Below are 24,024 nucleotides of genomic sequence, written 5' to 3' on the forward strand. Positions count from 1 at the left end.
TACTATTAAAATGTGTGACCTGATAAAGTCACTTCTGATAAGTTTCCTAGTGATACATTGCATATACACATTTAAATAATGATGAATACGAGGTCTGACAATTAAGTTTGTGAACTTGTTTCAATGATGTTGCCAACCTTTGTTGATATCAGAGGGATTATTCATTATGAATTTGTACCAACTGGACAGTTAACCAAGTTTACTATTTGGAAGTGCTGAAAAGGCTGCATGAAAAAGTTAGACAACCTGAACTTTTGCCAACAATTATTGGCTCTTGCATCACGACAATGCACCAGCTCACATGGCACTCTCTGTGAAGGGGTATTTAGCTAATAAACAAATAACTGTATTGGAACACCCTCCCAACTCACCTGCTCTGGCCCCCAATGACTTCTTTCTTTACCCGAAGATAAAGGAAATATTGAAAGGAAGACATTTTGATGACATTCAGGACATCAAGGGTAATATGATGACAGCTCTGATGGCCATTCCAGAAAAAGAGTTCCAAAATTGCTTTGAAGGGTGGACTAGGCGCTGGCATCAGTGCATATCTTCCCAAGGGGAGTGCTTTGAAGGTAACCATAGTGATATTCAGCAATGACATTTGTAGCACTTTTTCTAGGATGAGTTCATGAGTCCAACCTTGTATATGTTTAAGGATGTTTGTTTTTGCAAGTATGGAATGTAACTCTAGGAAACACATATGTGATTCAAAAGTAAATATCTGGATACTTGTCTGACAGATTTTGATCTTCATATCCACTTCAAGAATATAAAAAGGAGTCAAAGCACTGAGAAAGAAAAATTTGTGAAGTAATCTCTTTGAAAAGAGGCTGTCCTCTTCACCTCATACCCAATGAGGGACCTTTCCTCGGGACCTCTCTGTTTCCTGGGTTCTGGGAATCAAGTTTGTGCTTATTGTCTGCTTTGGAGTGGCAGTGTCAGCAGAATACTGCTGTGTCCTGGGAGGGCTATGATGTAGGCCCTACACTGTCAGACACAATTACGGCAGAGGCTGCTTCCTGCAGACTCCATGAAGACCATGAAAGTCACGCCACGGAGAGGGAGACCAGCATGGGGTCATACTGGATGCAGTTCAGTGAAGCTACCTGGAGGGGCATAGAACCTCAGCAGTAGGAACCTGGTGCCTTTCCCTTAGGCAGTCCAGGATATGCTAGGTTGGGGCTGGGGTGCTGTCATAAAGATCTCAAGGCTTCTCAGTAGGCTCTAAGATGGTAGCACTTATAATGTGAAAGGTCCAGTGGTAGCAATTCTATGAATTTGGCGAATTGCTCAACATTTTTGGGTCACAGTTAACTCACTTGTAAAATTGAGGAGTCAGTTGGGAGTATTATCTTGGGTTCCTTTCAAGGGGAAATATAGATATAGATATAGATATATAGATATATAGTTATATACACATATACAGATATACAGATATATAGATAGATATGAATAGGTATAGATGTGTGTGTGTGTGTGTGTGTGTGTGTGTGTGTGTGCTTTATGATACTTATAGCCAATCATTGCTATGCTTCTTGGATACCTAATACTGTCCTGTGTTTTTATATATTGCTTTGATTCAGGAAGTTTAAAGCCCAGTATATTATAATATTATGAAATCTATAAATTTATTGCATTTGATTACAAATCCAGTATGCATAGTAGCTATTCTTAACAAATAATGATATTTAATGCCTACCAAACCATTAAATCAATGGTTATGGTTATTAATAGTAATGAAATCGATTAATAATATTTATTCCCTTGTAAACATTTAATGTACAACGATTATTTTCACAAGTAATATAACAGGTTTCCTGCCTGATTACACAGTTATCCACTATTATTAGGATTAATATAATCTGAAGAATAGCCTTATTAATCAGTTATCATAGACTATGTAGTACAACAAAACAACATATTGTAATCAACCCTTCCACCCCAAAATAAAAATATATACAGTTAAGAGTGCCATCTGCAAATATTTAATGCATTGTTTCTCCTTTAAAATAAAATTGAATTTGTTTCTTTTATTGCACATTAAATTTTGATTTAGGTAGCTCTTCCCTAATACTTAAAGTAGCAATAAAAGAAAACTGTTTTTTAACTGGTAAATATGTTTGCAAATTCTCATAATTTTAAGAAATTTGTACAGTTGAGGTTGAAACATGAGGTTTTTTCACAGCTATGGTTATTAGAGTCCCAATCAGACTTCAGTTATAACTTGGAAACCCTCTATGTATTATAAGGTGTCAAAAAGGTATCTAAACCGGGAATGTACCTTCTCCTTTTTATTAATCTCCTTATGTAACTTTGTAATTCAGTGAAAGAGATTTCTACCATTAAAGAGATATAACTTTGAGGTTACAAAGTATGTATATTGGAACATAGTGAAAAAATGAGATAAAAATATAGCCAACAATGGGTAGTTTTCTATTAAGTTGAATAAATATTCTAGCAAGAATTTCCATATAGTTGTAATGACTTTTCATTTTTCCTGTTTATTGCCATTTATCTAAAGATGTTGATTTTCAAGTCCTATTTCTGACTGTCTCAGTTTCTTCCCTGAGCCATTTGAAGCCTTTGAGAATGCCTTATGGAATGGCAAATAGAATTATCTTCTTTTAAATGATTTAGCTTTTCCATTTCTCTCAGTGTAGAAAGAACTAAGAAAACCATTCTTCATCCTACAGACTGTGTGTCTCTCAAGAGTTTATTAAAGAGTTTTTGATGAGGATATTTTAAAGTACTATTGCTCAAGAACTCTTGATGTCTTCCAATTTAAAGCCTCTTCTCCAGTTTTATTATGTATAAAATACCCTTTACTATCTTCACTCACTATATTGACAATGACTTATTTTTATTTGATTGTCTACATCATGTAGTTTATCAACTGAGTGTATAAGGCAAAGTAAACAAGTAAATAAGATAAGGCTGCAATATTTGAGGAAATATAAAGTCCAATAGGGGAGAAAATAGTATCACACATGTAGAAATTACAGATGAATAAAAGACACTAAATTATCAAGTGTTCCCTTCTGTGTCAGAGGAGATAACAGTTTTTGGTTAAGGGAGAGTAGGGAATTTCCAGAGGGAAAAAGTTAATGCTGAAGGTTAGATTCAGATATGTAAATGTCCGTCTCATCTTCGCCATCATCTTCCTACATAACATTTGTAGGAATTAACAATTTTCAAGTAGTTTTCATGTCAGTTACTCACATGATTCTCACAACTATGTTATTTATAAAATAGAAAAGCCAAATTCTGCTGTCCCTAATTTAGAGACTCTGAGAGGATCACTGGATTTGCTCAAGATCACGTTACAAATAAAGGACACGTAGGCATGTAAATCTTTTCACTCTCTCCAGGCCAATTCTCTTCTTTTATGCCACTGGTTAAAAAGAAGGAAAAAAAAAAAAGTTTTTTCACCAGAACATTGAATTAAACAAAAACTAAACATTAGCCTAGAGTATTAAAAAAAAAAATTAAATAGGCTTCTTTAGAGGAACTGAAGGTGAGATTCCAGGAGAACCACTCATTAAAGTCCCTTTAGCCTGACCACACTACCCTGTCCTGATGGATATTCACCCAGACCCTGTGTCAATTCTTCCAGACCATGTCTCTTTTTCGGCAGTTCTTTGCATGTTGGACAGCTACAATATTTAGGAATCCTTTCCTGTGTGCAGCAGAATTCCTGCCCCCATTTAAGTTTCACCTGACCTGAACCAGTTGACCCATGTTTGTCAATCCTGACGATCCACTATTCTTGGGAAACAATTCTGACTCTTTGTCAATTCGGGGTGAGTCATTTGTTCTAAATTCAATATTTAAAATGTCTCCTATTAAATTCAGTATTCAGTAAACATATCATGGACTGGAGCATGCCACCTTTGAGAGATGAAGGTAGCCAACGGGAATGAGAGAGAACCAGAAGCTGTAAGGACAACGATGAAATCAACATGCTGTTTTTTTCCCATGTCCCTGAGATGATAGGAAGGATGTGAAGGACCTGGGAAGTCAGGAGGAAGGGTACCAATGGGATGAAGTGGACTGTAAGCCAACCAGTGTGCGTTCTTGAGCAGGTGATAGATTGGATCAATATAAATTTGTCAGAAAAGTCATTCTGACAGGGCAGCATGGAATGGTGTATACAGGGGCAGATGAAAGAAAAATGGCGCTTTATCCTCCTCCTCCTGTCACAAGACAAAGAATACTTGGCTCGGGGCTGTAAGAGTGGAAACAGATCAGAAGATGATTTGGGGAAAAAAAATGCTCTTTATAAAGATTTGTGATAACTTGTTATTTTGGTAGAGGGGAGAGCTGACAATGAAGAGTCAGGAGGAATGGGAAAGTCAGTTTGAGGGGAAGCGGATGAATTTCATATAGGAGCTATTATATTTGTGGTAGATAGAAATATGTCTGTAGTTATTTTGGTTGGAGTCATGGTTATGGATGTTCATCTTAGAGTAAAAGTTCAGAGAAAAGGAAGAAAAAACTGGTCAAAAGCAGGAAAAGATGTTCTTGTTTTAGACTAAAAATGCATTTTTCTTACATTTTTATGAGTTATGAATTACATTTTATGATTCTGTTTTATACTAAATTCAATAGAATAATCACTGGGACCTCCATATTTTCTAAGCATTGGGGAGTTGGCCAGGGTCAGGTGAATATTAATGGAATCCAACATAGAAAAGAATATCCAGTCATTATTACTTTCCCAAAGCTTTCTTGCCTTTCACTTCTATCCCTTAACTTGGATATGTTAGGCTTGATTTCTCTCTCTCTTTCATTTGTCATAAAAGTTATGATGGTTAATCAGTGTTTGAGTTGATACTTGGTAATTCTCCTTACAAATAATTGCTATGTGATATTATAATTTATGATAAAAATATATATTTGCTCATTTAGATGACCAGAATTTTTCTTCATATATAATCAGTCTTTGGCCCTGGTTTCCTGGCTTACAGCACTCAAAACCCTTGGGTTTTCTTAAGTGTTGAAAGTGATAAAGGTGTCTTTTGTTATGTGAATGAGGTGACTTTTGGGAAGCACCTAAGGATGGGGCTGGTTGCCAGTGGTGTCAACCATGTGATTAGAGGTTTTGCACTTTCAATGCCACCCTCCAACCTCCAAGGAGGGAAGAGGGGCTTGAGATTGAGTCAGTCACCAGTGGCCAATGATTTAATCAGCCATGCCTATATAGTGAATCCTCCACAAGAACCCCTGACAGGACTGGGTTCAGAGAGCTACACATTTGGTGGGCACAGGACGGTGCTGGGAGTTTGGCATATTTGGAAGCTCCACACCTTCTCCCCATGCATTGCCCTGTTCATCTCTTTCGTCTCGCTGTTACTGAGTTATATCTTTTTATAGTAAACCAGTCATACTGTCAATATAAATGTTTCTGAGTTCTGTGAGCCACTCTAGCAAATTAATTGAACCTGAGGACGGGGTTATGGGAACCTCTGATTTATACGCAGTTGGTCATAAGTACAGGTGACAACCTCGACTCAGGACGGGTGTCTGAAGTAGGGGGTGGGGTGGGGTGGTAGTCTTGTATGAATGAACCCTTAACCTGTGGCATATGACACTATCTCCAGGTAGACTGTGTCAGAATCATGTTGAATTCTCAGACAACTTGCTGTTGTCTAAGAATTGTCCCCACCCATGCTCCCCCCACACACATTGAAATTGCATACAGAACCCAAAATAATATTTGAAATATTGCTGTAGTTATGTTTCATTTCTCTTTTTAATTGGAGTTTTAAAAACAGAGGTGAAAATTTCCTTAATACTAAAGAATGCCTCTGATGAAAAGAATTGCCAAATCAATCATGCCACATACCATCCTTTTAGAAGTCTGGTAGGTAGTTTTTACCCTGTCTCATAAAGCTGTCTAGAGTTTTCACTTGCCGTGGCTTTGAGACTGTGCCATGAATCTCCATTATGGTTCGCCACCTGGAACAGCCTGGGTGATAAGGAAACAGCTGCATGCAAGTATGTGCTGTGCGAAAGGATGGAAAATGCATGTACTGGACCTTCCAGGGAGGCCTCACTGCTGTAGCAGTTTATCCCATTACTAAATACATGCAGTGCTGATACCCTCACATTCAGCTGTTGACCAATACCGTGGCCCTCAGCTTTAATAGGGAGCATATGATCACTCCAGCTGGCAGGTGACACCATTTGGCAATGTTCCCGGCAGCTCAACAAAAGCTTTTCAAATATCAAAGCAAGGGGAAAAGACCTCTGCCTTTACAAAGAAAGTGGTTTGTGCATGTAGTTTAATTCCAGAAGAATGATTGCTTCTAACTTCGTGAATTCTGTGGAGAGGGTACACATAGAGAGTGAAATTAGCTCAGAAAATTTGTAAACTGTTAACTCAAAGTGATAAATAAATGGTAAATTACAGGAAATTTAATTTTGTGTTTCAAAAAGGAATGCAGCTTCAACATAGTTAAAGCTGGGAAAAGTTTTGTTTGTTTGTTTAAAGATTCCATCTCAAAACACAAGCCGATAAGAATTCAGATTGATTAGGTTATGAAAACTAGAGAGTCTTAAATTTTATGGAAGAAAGGGACTTTAGAAATCTTTTAGGAAAATGGAATCTCACCATATGGAAAAACTATGGAGCAGAGTAATCGCTGCCTGATCAGTTCTGAAACTCAAGAGTGGCAATTTAGGAATGGCTTGGGTGTCTTGACTAGGAGCACAGAATCATTTTCTAACTTGCTGCAAATTGGGGACTTAGAAAAACAGGCGATCTTCTTGGTCCATTCACTTTTTTCATTGAAATAGAAAATAGCAGATTGGTAGGAAAAATAGATGTATCTGAGCATTATATTCTTGTATTAATCTCTGGATATAATTTTAAAATTAAATGTTTATATGCAAGCATAAGAGATCGGACTGTAGACAAAACTGGTCAGTTAGCTGATGGCTGTCCATACCATGTCAGTCATCCATCAGTATATTTGAAAAATGCATCTATCCCAAAAAGCATGCCTTTCTTTTTTCTGAAATAGTCAATAGGGTTACAATAATACTCTACATACGATTTAAGGCCCATGACCCCTGTATTTTGCTGGCCAGGATTAAAACAATCACTTTCATTCTTGGAGCAAATTACCTAATCAAATTAAGTGAGTGACCATGCTGTCATAACAGAGGGTACAAGCCTACAAATACATATTCGCTTTATACAAATAAAATGAATATTTTAATCTACTGTGCACACCAAATTATGTTTGTTCATATCACAAAATTTGAGGATGCTTGTTAATATTATGGAAAGATTTAGGGTAATATCCTTTCTCTCTCTCTCTCTCTCTCTCTCTCTCTCTCTCTCTCTCTCTCTCTATATATATATATATATATATATATATATATATATATATATATATGTAACATGAATAGTGTTACTGAATTCACTTGTATCTTTACAGAAAGAAAGCATGTTCTTTAATTCAATAAGAATATTATAAGTGCTTATTATAGGCGAATTCTACAGGAACTAAAAAATACATTGCTATGGATCTTGTTTATAGATAATATGTTAAGTGCCAAAATGATTTATATTTCTGAAACATCAAACGAGCTCCTCACAGTCCTAGGCCTGTGAAGAAGCTAGGAAATGAGCACAGGTCGGCTGGCTCATGAATCATCCCACACCACCAGTGCAGTGCTTCTTGTGCTGTCTGTGGTGAAGGTCAGATATGCGTTGCTGGTTTTCATTTTTTGTCTTTGATTTCCTACAGCTCCCAATAACGTGGTCCTACTGTGTATGTCTAGCATGTAGCTCATGCCATATACCTCTCACCATGGCATTCAACATTAACAGAACTGGTGTACACCCTGCACATCAAGTTACATGCACTGATCATGCTCTTGAGTGTTGCAGACTTCAAATTGCTGTAAAAATACCTCCATACTTACTTTTAATTCCTGTGCTTAGCTCATCACACACCCCTCACAAACAGTTGCCCTCATCCACGGACCACATTTGGACTAACGCTGCTCTAGTGGGATTTCCTGTACTATGAAGCCACAAAACTATAATATACAGTAAAGCGTGCAAAGTCGCTTGCAGCCAGGTTCCTGGATGTGATTTAGACTCCAACACAGTGTTACAGCTGGGCTTGGATTCTAAACTGAGGTCAGTAGGAAGAGGCAGGGAAGTTTGTGCTAGAAATGTGGCTTCCTGTAGCTGCAAAATCAGCTCTGTGGCTTAGAGAAATGGCAAAGTGACTCTGAGGGCTGGAAGTTGTCCTGGAGGCTTGGCTTAGAAGCCTTCTTCTCCAGCCCATCCAATTAGCGTATAAACCACCTAATATCTGATATTCCCATTTTATGTGATCTACTCAGTTCCTGTTGTGTGTCAGAAGTAGGGCTAGCCTAATAAAGATTCATTAGCCAATGTAAATATTGGATGCCTTTATACATTTGCAGTGGTTGGGAGAGTTTCCCCCAGACCAGTATTCTCAAACTTCATTGTGCATACGGATCTCTTGGGAATGTTGTTAAAATACTGATTCTGATTCAGGAGTGCAGCCTGGGGATCTGAGAGTTTGCATGTCTGTCAGGCTCCCAGTTAATGGCAATGGTGTTGATCCAAAGATCAATCTTTGAGGAGCAAAACTCTAGATTGAACTAGGCCTTCAGGAATAATTTCCACCTCCAGAGCCCCAGACTGCAGATGTTAGGCTTCAGCAAGACGAAGAGAAACTATTCTGATCACTTTTATTACTTTCTCTGGATTAAAAAAGGAGGGCCTATGATGACATCCAACCATAACGTTTTCTTTTTTTTTTTTTTTTCTCAGTAGAAACACAAGGAGTAAAGGCTTTTTCTCATATGTCTATACCTGTACCGAGGGAGGGAGGGAGGGAGGGAGGAAGAGAGGAAGGGGGAGGCGGGAGAGAGAGAGAGAAAGAGAGAGAGAGGGAGGGAGACGAGAAGAGAGGAGGGGAGGGGAGGGGAGGGGAGGGGAGGGGAGGGGAGGGGAGGGGAGGGGAGGGGAGGGGAGGGGAGGGGAGGGGAGAGGAGAGGAGAGATATTAAACAAGTAGATTCCAAGCAGAGGCTTCAAACAAGGGATTTATAGGTGTCACTTTTTGCCAATTCAATGCAGATATGCAGCTTACCTATTTGTAAGGGACACATATTGCTTGCCAGTAGCTTTGGCATCGTATTTTCAGTCTATAATTTCATCTGCTTCTCATGAAAAGGAAAAAATGTCACATGATGCTGTGTGGGGAGGGCTGGTTCAGGCCACATTTGGAGACTTTTCCTGAGCATTAGCCTTACCACCTGATCCTGAGAGACTTAGCTTCAGAGTGGCAAATAATTGGGAGCTGGGACTCTAAATGGCAAATAATGTAAATAATAAAAGTGAGAGGATAGAACTGGGCTACTCTTCTCTAGAGACAATGAAGAGAGAGGGCAGAATTTCAGGCTACTGGGGAAGAGGACTGAAAGTTAATTTTGGCTAAGTGACAACCTGAGAGGGAGCAGTGAAGCAGTGATGGATTATGGAAAGTTTGATTACCAGAAAGGAAAATTTGGATTGGATCTTCAGAAAATGAGGGTCTTGGGAAGATTCTGTTTAAGAAGCTAAATAACCATAATGGTATTTTGGTATATTAATTAGGCTACCTTCAGAAAGAAGGTGTATTTTCACAGGTGTTATGATGATTAAATGGGCTACAGAATTAATTTTAGGAAAAAGATTTAAAATGGGATTCTTTTTTGTATGTTATCACTTGAATGATCAAAAGTGAAATAAAATTAAATTTACAGTTTATCAATTTTTTAACCTTGACCTGAAATAAAAAATGTTAAATATACTGGATAATCAGAGTTTAAAAGTACCTGTCAGGAATATCTGTGCTCTGTCATCTCTTAATGAAGTTTCTTAAAAGACAAATATTAAATTTTGCTCTACACTTTTTCATTTTTTTCCAATACTTATCTGATTACCCTATCTGATACAAGGTGTACTAAGTAATATCCGTTTCTGTGTCAAAGCCGATCTTTTGTTCTAGTCCGTCTTAACTATCTGGGTTATCTCGAACATACCACGTAAATAAAAAGGAAATTGTCACAGTGGCCATCATATCTTCTACTAGGCTGCCCTTGCAGAAGCATAGCCCACACCTTTGACTTCCCAGAGTCATGTTCTCCTGAAAACCATAATGAACCAGAATATGTACTTCCCGAAGCTCTTTAGTATCAACGGTTTGCATGGCCAGAATAAGAGAAAGAATGGTAGAGGATGGAAGCTGAATAATATAGTAATTATGGATGATTTGATGACTTTATTTAGTCTCATGAACAATCAAAAAATGATATGAATAAACATCATAATGCTCATGGGCCTTCCAAGGCTCACTGTAAGTCCATGTGTGAATTATGCCTAAAATGAGCCCCCGTGTGCGAGCGCTCAGCTACTCCTGTGGCCTTAGCTTTGAACTCTGATATGCTTAGGATTTCTAAACGTGTATAAGCCATCCAGAATTTTACTAAACACTAACCCTTAATTTTGGACCTGCCTACTGGGCATTTCACCCTGTTGGATGTGTCCTGGATATGTCCATATCAAATTAAGATATCAATGTTGAACTCATTTACCAGCCGCCAAAAACTATTTTCTCATTCCATGTTCTCCATTTCAAATAATTGCAGTGCTGCTCAACCAGATCACCAAGGCTTGAAACTTGCAAGTTTTTAAATGATTTGACCCTGTCAACTCTTCATCAGGCTGTGTAGTTTCTAAGTCTTCTTATAGTTTGTAACTCCTTTGAATTTCTATTGTAATTGCCTTTGTTGACACCTTCATAAACCTCATCAGAAGAAAGATCAGGTTACAATCCCAGTCCTGCTCCTTTCTCGAATTGAGTGAGACATTTACATTATTTTCCTTATCCTTAAAAAATGTGGATCTCTAAAGAGTGGTTTTGAGGATTACATGAGATAGTCTTGGTAAAACGCCACAAGGTACATGGCTCATAGTAGTCATGCAATGAAGGTCAAACTCAGGTCCATGATCGTACCTCACTCAGCTTGACCAATGTCTGGCACATAGTAAGCACTCAATATATGTTTGTTATAAATATTAATGTTATAATCATCATCATCATCATCATCATCATCATCATCATCATCATAGCCTCCAAGCATGTACCCTAATATTCCATTCTCTGTTCCACCATCAGAATCTACGTAACATACAAATATCATCTCTTTTTGTCTCCTAATCATTGAGTGGTGCCTGACCCACGGGAGGTGCTTTTCTGAATCAACATAACTGTTCTGGATTTGACCTAGGCTTCATTTCCACTATTATTTCTGCTGCTCAACACAAGCTCCTCACATTGAGGCCAAGAGAAAGTATGTATTTCCCCCACCCACCAACAAATAAAAGGCTATTTTTCTTTCATATCTCTATTAATTACTTTTATCTCAATCAGGAAAATTCTAACATATCATTTTAAATTCACCGTAGTAACCTACTACTTCATGTAATGTTCCATGCCTCCCCAAGCAGAATTATATGCTTCCAACTTAACTATTGTAATCTTGTCTTTGTACTTCTGAAGTAGAAATAATGGTTCAGGGTATTGAACAATTACAGGAGAGACAAACTATAGATAGATAGATAGATAGATAGATAGATAGATAGATAGATAGATAGATAGATAGATAAATAGATGTCACATAATATTTTAAAAGTACATCATCATATCAGTTAATACTATCCTCATGTTTATGCTACTGATTTCTCATATGTAGGACCTGTATTGAAAATTGTTAACATTTATCAGGAAAATGGCTTTGTTTTGGGTGTTCCATAGTTACTAAGTCTTGCTTAGGACAAGCAGCACTTTTGCAAAGGACGGTATAAATCCTGGCCTGTGAAATAGTGATACTAGTTGATTCACACAATGTGCCAACAACTTTGGCCTCACCCTCAGCTAAAGCAAACTAAGATTTACAATCATTTTAAACTGAGAAGAAGCAGGACTGACTGGTTAAGAAAATGGGCTCTGATTTTAGAAAATCCAAGAGCTACTTACTAGCTCTTTGATCTTGAACATATTCCCTTTCAGAGACCCCTTCCCTACAAAATGGAAATTATAATAGTACCTACGTAAAAGGATTATTGTGAGTGTCAAATGAGGTGATATGAGTTTAGTTTTAAATGTAAGCTGTAAAAACTTTCAGATACACAAGACTCACAAAACTACCATAGGCCAGCTACATTTAACATCAGTCTGCTTAGAAGAATATAGAACAAGAATCAGAACTTGTCATCACGGTAGCATCAGACATTCCTCATCTAGTTGAAATTCTCAGAGGTGCTGATATCTCTTGAAATAATGGTAGCATAGCCTGCAAGTTCTCCCAAAAAAACAAGCCCTGTTCTAAGAGTTGCCACCTTCAGGGAAGCCTACCAGGTATTTATAGTTTCCTCAGTGCAGATGGAATTTATCCAAAGGGGTCGTTTTATGATAAATAATATGATCTCCTAACATAGCTGACATTTCAACTTTCATCTGGTTACCAGGGTAACTGTACCTGGAGGCAGTTAACTGATGTTAACACTCTTTATAGAAGGTTAAAAGGGATTGCTAATCCTCTGCTGTGCATACAATATGAACTTAATAAGCATTACATAAAGGATAATGTATGTATATGTATATGAAAACAGTCCATGAGGGATGGGAAATGTACCCAAGAGGAAATTAAATAGGGAGACTTTCGTAAGAGAGGAGTTTTGGAGGTCAGCATTTGGACATGATTTGCCTGATTTTCATGGATAAACTCCTAAGTATAACAGTGAAAACTTGCTTATTTCACACAGAAAATTTTGCTTTATGGTTCATGCTGTACCTAATACACCATTACTACTCAGTACATGACCTTTGAGTAAAAGTGGGATTTCAGTCCCCTCTGCTGTTGTAAGAAAAACAGAGCTGACTCCCAAAGCCCTTTGACCATCACTCTCACAGGGTCCTTCTTCCCAGACCTCTCAACTCAGACAAATGGACTTTGATGCTTTGAGCCCTGTCTCCTAAGAGTGCAATTTTCATACACATGCCAGTAGAATTAAGAAGATGGGATGTGAGTTGTTACATTAATGGACCTGCCTCTCTGTATGGTTGATTGCCGTAGTTAAATATAGCAGCTGAATGACAAGGCAGAATTCTCAGTGTGTTCTCCCATTGGAACAGACAGCTCTATGCTGGCAATGGGCTGCCTGTGTCTTGTAAATGTGCACTATTGGTTATTAAGAATGGGCAAAAGTTCAACTAAGACTCAACACAAGGCCGTTCAATTCCAGGAAAACCCCTCAGAATGTATGTCCTTGGTCATTGATGTCCATGACATCATCTTTATCTTCATATGTAGACATTTCAATTTAGAATCCAGCATCCCTGCAACTGAAGGAATAGAGAGAGTTTGAACACGAGTACTTTACCGATAAAAATGAGAGATCTGTTTAGACTATATCTCTGCAGTAATATAGATATAAATAGATTTCTGTTTCTAATGCTTATGGCATATTTAAGATACCCAATGTATTCTGCGACCTGGAAAAGTTGATATATTTGCATAAATGTACATTATGATTGTAAGTGACAATTAAAGTTTCAAATAGTAAAGGTAATGGTAAGCATATATTAAATTACTTTTCTGGACAAAACTATATTGCACTAAGTTAGCCAAGGATGTTCATTTAAACCCCAAAACAGAATGGAAATTATCATTTGTTAACAGTTCTAGGTTTCTCATTTTCTAAATTAAAACAAATCTGGAATGGGTGAAATGAAAAAAACGGTAAACTTAGTTTCAGCTAATTTTGCTTAGTCCGTTTATTTTCGATGTCTTATGAATGATTTAACAACTCTTGTAAAATTGGAGGAAATGAAAATGTTAGCTGTGAGTCTAGCTGCTTTTACACATCATAAAAGTTGATATATTTACAATGAAATTAGAATTGCAACTCCAAGTGGAAATAAAAGCGTCCAAGCTGATTTCACTCTGCAGGGTGGAAGACAAAGTTCATGACTGCCTGTGAGTCTGTGGTGAGAATATCGGTGCTCTTTTGCAGCTTTTGCCAACAAGAGAAGCTGCCGATGACCTTCCAGTCCTGTGTGATCACCAAAGAGTGCCAGGTGTCGGAGTGGTCAGAATGGGGCTCCTGCTCAAAAACGTGCCTCGATAGGGCATCTCCTAAAGGCACTCGTGTGAGGACACGGATCATCAGAAAGTTTCCTATTGGCAGTGAGAAGGATTGTCCAGAACTTGAGGAAAAAGAACCTTGTGTGTCTCAAGGAGATGCAGCTACCCCCTGTGCCACGTGAGTGAATAGAGAACTGTAGCCTCTGCTGCTCTCTCTACCCAAATTGCATGTTTGTTCAGCTGTTTAATTTCAACTGAGTACTATGTTGGGAAATAGTGATTTTTTACAAATTCTAATTGGAAACATAAAATATCTCTTTATAAACACTATCCTAAAAAAGAAGGTTTTACAAGATGAAAGTCTTTAACAGCTGAATTTCCAAATTTCCATGAAAGCTAGATTTTAGCAGCAGTTCTCTGTTTATATATTTTCTATAATAGGTGTTAGCAAACTCTTTCTGTAAAGGGGAAGATAGTAAATATAATCGGCCTTATGGGTCACATATGTCTCTGGCACATTGACTCAACTCTGCCATTGAAGCTTTAGACAACATGTAAACAAATGAGTGTGGACGTGTTCCAATAAAACTTTATTTACAAAAACAAGTGGCAGGTTGGATTTAGTCATTGAGCCATACTTTGTCTACCCTATTCTGTAAGATAAACTTCCAAAATATAGGTTTCTGCTGCTTATTGAGCAAATCCTATTAACATACAGTAAAAATCCTATTGAATAGAATAAAATATTACATCAAAATTATGAGACTTTAAGCTCCTTGAAGACAAGAACTGTGTTTATTCAACTGTTGTTCTTTTAAATCTAAAGCATATATCACAGGGCCTGACACACAGCAGTTGCCCAATAAACGTTTGTTGAATTCAGATAAATAAGACTAATTCTGAAATATTTGGCAGTATAACCATATTCTTTTTTTCTTTTTGTCCTAAAAAAAAACAAAAACGAAAACAACAACAACAACAAAAAAACATCATTTCCAAGACATTACTGTGAATTATCTTGGCAACAAATACATTTCAGCTTAGTCTGAATATGGAATATTTATAAAAATAATTTAGAGAATCTTAGTTTCCCAATAGATCTAAACAAGCTTCATTGGAGCTTGTCTGGAATATTCTAAACATTTAAAAAACATGTAGACAGCTCAAACTTCATGACCCAGTGAGGAGGTAAATTATCGCTACTCCTCCTGCTGCTCATTCTAACGAGAATAATGGAGATAGTGGTGATTCATGAGATCTTCAGTTCTGCAGCACTCTGGAATCATCCATTCTCCCCTGAGGTAACAAGTGACTGAAAACCCCAGTGAGCTTCTGTCCTAACTCCTCTGCCAGTCCCACTGACTGCGTGTTCCTTTCCACATACTAGGCTCGAGGAAGTCGCCAGGGTCTCCAATCAGAGTGTTTGGTCTCCTAGGAGTTTTTTTTTTTCTTCTTCTTAATTTTGTCTCAAGCTAGATGTTTTATTCTTTATCCTCTCTGATAGTCAAACATCAGTAACAAAATAAAGATATATTTCTTCTCCCCCTTTTCGGAGGGTAGCATTTTTAGAATGTGTAACCCAATTTACATTATTGAAAGCCTATTCCTTTCACAGGACTCATTAGGGTGACCTAAATTGGAACTCCAGTCAATAAAAATAAAATAACATTTTCATTTTAACTCCCCTAATGAACGACTTGTAGGGTTTTACTTTCCTTACAATTCCAGGCTCCGCCCAAGGTATCAAATATCCATGTGCTTAGACTTGACCTGAATGCTGTGCTTCCTTTATAAACATATGTCAGGAGTGTTATTCCTTGATGCCCCCGTCTTGCGCCTCTGCTAAGCCACAAATCCCCACTTAAAAATGAAAAATGGGCATGAAAGTCAGCTTCACTGTCTCGAAACTTTACCATTAACAAAGCAAAGCACTAGATGAGACATCTGAGGCCCCATTTAATCTTTCTGTCTAATTGAGATGAACATTAGCATGTCCATTTCTACCTATGTGGGCTATTCATCAGATTAGTAACAAAGTGTCTTGGTTAAAGTGACACAAAGTGCTTCATGAGCCATTTTTTCCTTGTGCTTTTAGAATATCCACTTTCCTTGAGGTGGAGGTATGCCATTACTTTCTGTCTTCAGTAGCATTGGGAAATGGTTTCCTGGCCATCTCCTTAGCACACGTGTTGGGTTGGCAAGCTGCTGACATTTCTTCCCCAGCCTAATCTTGATTGGAGCTTTAATTTAGAATCACAGATCATCTTTCCTGTGTTCCACTGATGAGAAATGTCAGCTCTTTTCATCATTTATCAGCACTTATCAGGGATGCTCAGTGCTACAGGAAAACATTCAAGATTCTTGACAATAAAGAGAAAACTCTAAATTGCTATATTATATGTTTTAATCCTCACACACAATTATAATTTTGATCCAATGTGAAGAAGCAATTTTCATGTGTTTTATTAAAGGCAAAACAAACGTTTGGGTCGATCGTCATTTAGAATGTTTCCTATTCTCATATTCAATCCTCCTTTGTTTATAAGCATCCAGAAAGGGCAAGCCTGAGTGCAGTTTAACTGAACATAAAATTTCATGTTTTCAGCATTATGCTCTCCTTTCATAAAATATTTATAAACAACTTCCAGTAATTGCAGTTAAAACAAGATCATCCTAAATTTAACCCCTCTTTAAATGGAGCACTGTTGAGAATAAAGGAGAAGAGATTGAAACTGAATCTGCACCACACATGCAGTTAGTAGTCTACCATTGATTCAAGAGGAAAGTGATTTTCAGGTTAGTTTTCTTAGGAAAAAAAGATGACAAGAGCAGAGAAAAGTTTTACTCAATAAACATGGTTGCCACTGCTGGTGTTTTCTTTACTTAGGTATGGCTGGAGAACCACGGAGTGGACCGAGTGCCGCGTGGACCCTTTGCTCAGTCAGCAGGACAAAAGGCGAGGCAACCAGACGGCCCTCTGTGGGGGAGGGGTCCAGACCCGAGAGGTGTACTGCGTTCAGATCAATGAAAACCTCCTCTCACACTTAAATACCCACAAGGACAAAGAAGGTAAACATGGTTTTCTTCTCCAGGATCTCACATGGGATGACCCTGGAGGGTTATACATTCAACCCTCTGGGGCGCGAATATCTGTATTTCTGTTCACATCGTGGTGATATCCACTATGGTGAATAGGAACCTAAATTTTGGTTGTAAAAATGTAAGCCATTCACTCTTTGGTTAATTCTGATTTATTGACAAGTCTCTCATTAAGTTTTTTGACTTTAGGCTCTTAGTCAAAATTTGGTAGGAGTAATTAATTATAAAAAATAGAGTAAACACTCATTTTTGTAAGTATATGCAAAGAATGCAAGTATATATTCTAAAGCCCAAGTTTTCTTTTCTTTGTATAAGAAATAACAACTGCTTATAAAAAACACCTCCTTTTGCTGCTTATAATGTGGTTGAGAAGTACGTTATAGTATCGAGTGAAAATTTCTATTTGAATTTAAATGAACTAATTACAGAATAAAACTACAGTAAAAAAAAAAAAATCACATCTTAGAATTTTTTTGTTTAATTCTGTTTTAGACCAGGTGTGATAAATGTGCAATAGGATAAGTGAATGCAAAAAAAAAAAAAAGATTGCCAGGGGTAAATGTATATTATGTATTAATATTACTCTAGTCATTATTAGATCAAGTTTATATTCATTTAGTAGCTTTAAGTCCACAGAAATATGAATATTTTTAAGCCATGTTGTAAACAGACCCTCTTACGTTTCTCTCTACCTGAGGGATAACAGGACTTCTATCTCAAATCTATTCAGCATATATTTTTCAGTTGCCAATGGAGTTCCAACACTTGTGTAAGGTGGTTAGGATAGAAATGTCAGTACAAATTTTGTGTCAGGAAGGTGCTTATGGTCAGCATGAGGGCACACAAACAAACCAATAATTATAATGCAATATTATATGCATTATAAATGAGTGTTAGAGTATCAAACTGTAGGAGGAATCACAAAAACAGAAACCTTCACAGAGGAAGGAAGTGGCACTTGAGCTGAGTGATGACACACATTTCCTACAGTTAAGAGGGCCAGGAATTCAAGAGGGAGTCTACTCCAGGCAGAGGGAACAGCATGTATGAAAGCACACCATAAAAGAAAAGCAAAAACGAAAGAGAAATCTTGCCAGAAAAGATGAGTATGTTATATTTAGCAAGTTGTGGGTATGATAGGATAGTATTTCCCAGCAAATATTTTGTTTGGAAAGGGAAAAGAAGAAGGATAAAGACCCTAGGTGATACCAGCAAACAAAAGACCCTCTCCTCCACCCCACCAAAAAAAAGGAATATTTAGAGAAGGAATCTGATCAAGAATGACCAGAAAAGAAGGGAAACAACCAAGAGAAATGAATATTTCGAAAAACAAAAGAAGAGGTGTGTTCTCTGCCTCCCCAAAAAGGAGTGGCACGAGTGACCAGCAATTCATGGAAAATAGGCTGCCGTTTTGCATTTGCAATTTGCAAAATTTAATTGTTTTGTATCCACTAGCTTTACATAGCATGTCAACTCATTTAGGAATCTAGCCTAGGGATGTATTTGACTACTAATGTATCTTGAAATTGTAAGGAAGTAGCATAAAACATGTAATGTTAGTACATTCATATTTTCTTGGCCACTTTAATGGTTACGTTTTTAACACTCTTAAGTGGATTTATTATAGCAGTCCTTTCAGAGTAGTATAATTTCATTGCTAGAGGTAGATCAGATTTTAGTTTCTGAATGTCAATTATGTCCTGTAGGTTATTACTTTCAAAAGGGCCTCCAGAATTCTGAATTGCAACTCCATATTTTTAAAACTCATTTTGTCATGGGGTCTCCCTACTGCTGTCAAAGCACTGCAGTGCACCAAAAATAGTCACACAAAAAAGGAAACAAAAAAGAATAGCATAGTTAAGATATGTGTGTTGGACTAAGCAAATGGCAAATCAAAAATCAATAGATACAGAAATAATCAGTTATCCTAAAATTAACATTTATCATGTAAGTATATAACATGAATAACTTAGGAATCTGTGTCTTTTCGTGTCAAATATGAAGAATACTAATAAGTCTCTTATACACTTTGCAAAACTCTTTTAGTTGATTCTCCCTATGAGTTGCAGCTCTTTTTTCTCACAACATAGGTAGTGTGAGTTTCTCCCCAGAAGCATTTAACATTCCCCAATATGAAACTTATTCAATATACCAGCTTCCCAAGGATGACATGTAAAGACTATAAAAATGGAGAACAATACTACTGTGGGTTGTGAAGATTGTTTGTAGTCTGTCTTCTTTCAATAAATATGAAAGAATAAAAGCTTACTTTATAAAGAGAAGGAAACCTCTCAGAATAACTCCCTCAATCACTTCTAACAATAAGGTACTCATCTCAAGAAATCCTAGCTCTGTCCATGAACAAGTTACCTTAAGAGCAATTCACTTTATACTTCATTTAAAGAAAAAAGTCTGTACTGTTGTTTTTGCAGGTTCATACTACTGTGCTTCCCCGATAATAAGACCTAGCTGGACAATAGCTCTAATGCGTATTTTGGAGCAAAAATTAATATAAGACCTGGTGTTATGTTATGTTATGTTACGTTGTTATGTTATATTATATAAGACCTGGTCTTATATTATAGTAAAATAAGACTGGGTCTATATTAATTTTTGCTCCAAAAGACGCATTAGAGCTGATTGTTCGGCTAGGTCTTATTTTCGGGGAAACACAGTATGTGTCCTATGAAAGTTGTTTTCATCTGTATCCAAGCTATTAGAAATGCCTTAACTCAAAATAAAATACTCTAATTCAAAAATAAAATTTCTTGATACAAAAATATTGAAAACAAGTGATATGAAATTCTATAAACTCCCTTTATTATCTTGGCACATCATATTAATGACCACCTTACCACAAGGACAGGGCATTATTTATTGGCATATTCACTGCTGTTAACTGACTCACACCACACTAGGCTGTACAAATTTTCCTCCTTGCAGGTAATGTATTTAATTTCCAGAAAATCAAAATACGTATGTATTATTAAAGTACAGAGTATATAATGTATGATAATTACAACTTGGGATCACATCTATGTCAATTGAATTATATCATCAGAATGTTTGTTAAGTTGATGATAGTGTCTACAGGCAACAGGAAAAATATGTCTACTTGATATTGGAGAGTATCTACATTTTATTCATGCATTGCTGAGGGCCATAGGTAACCCTCTCAATCCTGACAACTGAGAGGAGTTAGTAGTACAACCCTTGACAATTTGTGTTCTGCCAGCTGATCTGAATTCCAGTAGGCTGTGAAGAATGTCCAGCTTATGCTGGCATGAAACCTACCCTTATCAGAAACTGACAGGAAGAAGCCTAGCCCGTGGGGAGGTTATCAGTGTAAATCCTAGAAAGCTGATGCAAATGCTGCATGCATGAACATGAACTGATTTTTTCTTTTTTACAAAGTGAGGTAAAAGTAGATTTTCCATATAGCAACTCAAGAAATTCTGCCATTTGATATAGATTGACCATGTTTTTAAATAAGGGAAACCAAAAATATTGGTTATAAAGCACCATGATGCTTACCATGATTTATATTATAGGAAACTTAAGAACATGCTTTTGTAGAAAACATATCAAATAATCCAGAGTGGAATCTGGATGATGTCTGTAGGACTTGAGGTTATTAGGGAAGACAGCCAGTATAATGAGCTTGTATGATGACCTAGAATGAGATAAACCGGCAGAAAGATTTGGAGGATCAATAGAAAGAAGGATGGAGGGAAGGATGATTGAACTGTGAATGGGCAGACAGAAAGATGAATAAAGAGCTCGTGTTTTCCCACATCCTGCAAAGAAGTAAGGAGAATAAAATAGTCACTATCCCAAAATGGGATGCAAACTCTTTATAATTGTAGTATTTTATCTACAGTTTCCACAAACTAGCCCACTTTAGTCAAAGCTATTTAAATATAAAAAGCTACGCTTATGGTGCTATTTCCCTGTTATTTCAGAAAGTAAGTATCAGAATTTGTCGAAGGCTAGTGCTACACCTTTCCTATCCACCACTTTTGAAATAACAGGTAGGTGAGCATATTTTACATAACACCTCAATCAGAAATGTGTATCAGAGATTTTTTATAGTCCTTAAACTCTCTAGGAAATATAGTGGTTTTCTTTCACTTTCTATTTTGCTAGAAATACATCAAAGCTGTCCCATGAAATAGAAATGCTTTCATGTTTCTTGACTTTCTATAACATCATTATATAGATGTAAATTATAGCAAAAACAAAAAAGTTTTTTTTTTTTTTAAATTTACTTACGTAAAAATGGCACTAGGATCCCTAAAAATATGAACAGATATATAAAGTTTGGTTATGAACACTTTTGTTGGGATAAATTAATGAAGGTAAGAACATTTTTCATAGTTTATCATATTTCTAAGCACATTCATGTTGTGCTCTGCTCTTCTTAATGTAGTAAATAAAAAAGGTACCAAATCAGACAATGGCTACATTTTGGAAACAGAGCCTACACTGATGCAGGGAGACATAAAAAACACTGTAATGTAATTATAGAATAATTAAAATATAGGAAATCCCTGAAGGAATCAGATCCTCCTAGGAAATCAGTTCTCTGGATATTTTGTGGGAGAGAAGAGCTGTTACCCTATGAAATTTCTATGTGATCAGTAGATTACAAAATGGAACGTGAGATGCCAAGAGGTTTCACCCACTGGGATGGAAGCTAATAAAAATTTCCATGCTGGGAATTAGATTAAGGAGGTCAGTGGTCTACCCCAGAGGTAACTTAGAATTTTAGTAGAGGAAGAGCTTGCTAACAAGATGTTGGGAAGTATTCCACCAAAACGCAATTAAAGAAAAATACAAGGCAGCTCGGAAGTCATGTAAACATGAAGACAGTATGCTTATACTAACTTTGGCTCAGCCAACATTTAATAAACATTTGTTGTTTTATATGTTTATCATTTGTAAAAATGGTACAGTTTTCTTTTCATTTGTCTGCAAATTCGCTCTTGAACATATCAAAAACACTTTAAAAAACATTGTTTCAACAAGGGTTTATATTCACACACAGCTTAAATAACTATTCACACCTCTAACTTTGAATAGAGAAAACGTGATCTAATTGTTAGATCAAATGATGAGAGTCAAAATTCATGTACATTTTCGGTTTGGCCACTTATTTAAGAAGGCTTCATATATATATATATGTGTGTGTGTGTATATATATATATATTGCATTACTTCATTAACCTCAAAGGGTGTGTGTGTATATATATATGTATGCATATATATATACATATATATGTATATATATACATATATATATACACACACACACACACACACATATATATATATATATATATATATATATATATATATATATATACACACACATAGCCTACACTGATGCAGGGAGACATAAAAAGCACTGTAATGTAATTATAGAATAATATATATATATATATATATATATATATATATATATATTTTATATATATATTTCTTTTTTTTTCTCCTTTCTAATTATATATTTGGCTTAAAAATCTTTTGAATTTTCATCTGAAGGCCACTTTCAGAAGAACCCCAGATATAATATATAATCAGGAAGCCTGATTTTTATTGCTGCTTGTCCTTGTATCCTTATGCACATTGCTTAACTTTATCTGCCTAAAAATACCTATTTAATGACTCTCCCATTCCATTGCCTGCAATATGGCACATTAGAATAACTGAAAATCATCCTTTATAAAACACCTAGACATGGAGACTACAATGTCATTTTAAATGCTTTTAAGAGCAGAGCAGATGTCTTGAAACTGAATGATTCCCCAGAACAAACCAGGAAGGTTGAACTAATGTTTTCTGTGGTCATCCTTGGGTAGGGATGGGGCAGGAGGAGGGTTACACATTATGGGAACGTAGCGGGAGTGAAGCCAATAAGGGTCATGACACTCAACTTTTACTCAGAAAAAGAGAGTACAAGCAGAAATATTGCATTACTTCATTAACCTCAAAGGGTTATAGCATCAAGGAGTAAGCAGAGAAATTCAATTTACCTATAGAGGGAGCTCACCAGAAGCAGGTCAGCCTCAGCCTCAGGTCAAACCTGTTCTAATAATTCTAACTATGGCCCAGTACTCACAAGTTTAAGTTTCAAATTTATGGTACTTCCATGAGTCCAAAGACCACTGAGAAATTAATATAAGTCATGGTGTTTCACCAATGGTACCACTGGGGTGCCTGACATAATGAAAAACAAAAATTTTGAAGAGGAGAATCCTTTAACCTAAGCCACAGGATTTCACCAGATAAAGTACACCATTTATAATTGCAAACTACACGAAGAAAAATAATCCATTGTGAACAGGATTTTAAATGCCCAACAGTGTAAGATTAGTCTCAAGATTGGGAATATAAGAAATATCAGATAGAGACCATAAAATACAAATGTAAAACTTATTAAAGATGAAAGGAAAAATTCAAAACATTAAATATAATAAGTCATAATGAAAAACAACTGATAAAAAAAGAAACGGAAGTTCTAGAACTAAAAAAGTACTTTTTCTGGAAATAAATACAGTAAATGGATAGATTAGACAGATGGAGATTACACGGTTATTAGTAAACTGAAGACAAACGTTAGGAAATTAATTATTCAAATTGCCATACTGAAAAGAGAAGTTGAAAATGAAAGCGAAGATAATAGTCATGCAGAATTAAATAAGAAGGTTCAAAATGAGAGAATCAAGGTAAAAGGAGA

General features: G+C 36.5%; 1 protein-coding gene across 1 annotated transcript in view; it reads left to right on the forward strand.

The window, feature by feature from the left end:
- Positions 1 to 24,024, forward strand: part of THSD7A (thrombospondin type 1 domain containing 7A) — a 352,776-nt gene that overhangs the window by 160,152 nt on the left and 168,600 nt on the right. The window contains exons 3-4 of the mRNA XM_019726870.3: positions 14,116 to 14,364; positions 17,074 to 17,255. Of these exons, the coding sequence (XP_019582429.3) occupies positions 14,116 to 14,364; positions 17,074 to 17,255 (431 nt within the window). The remainder of the gene's footprint in view (positions 1 to 14,115; positions 14,365 to 17,073; positions 17,256 to 24,024) is intronic.

Source organism: Rhinolophus sinicus, chromosome 4 (assembly GCF_057876585.1).
Source record: "Rhinolophus sinicus isolate RSI-liver-muscle chromosome 4, RSI-T2T, whole genome shotgun sequence".
Taxonomy (NCBI): Eukaryota; Metazoa; Chordata; class Mammalia; order Chiroptera; family Rhinolophidae; genus Rhinolophus; species Rhinolophus sinicus.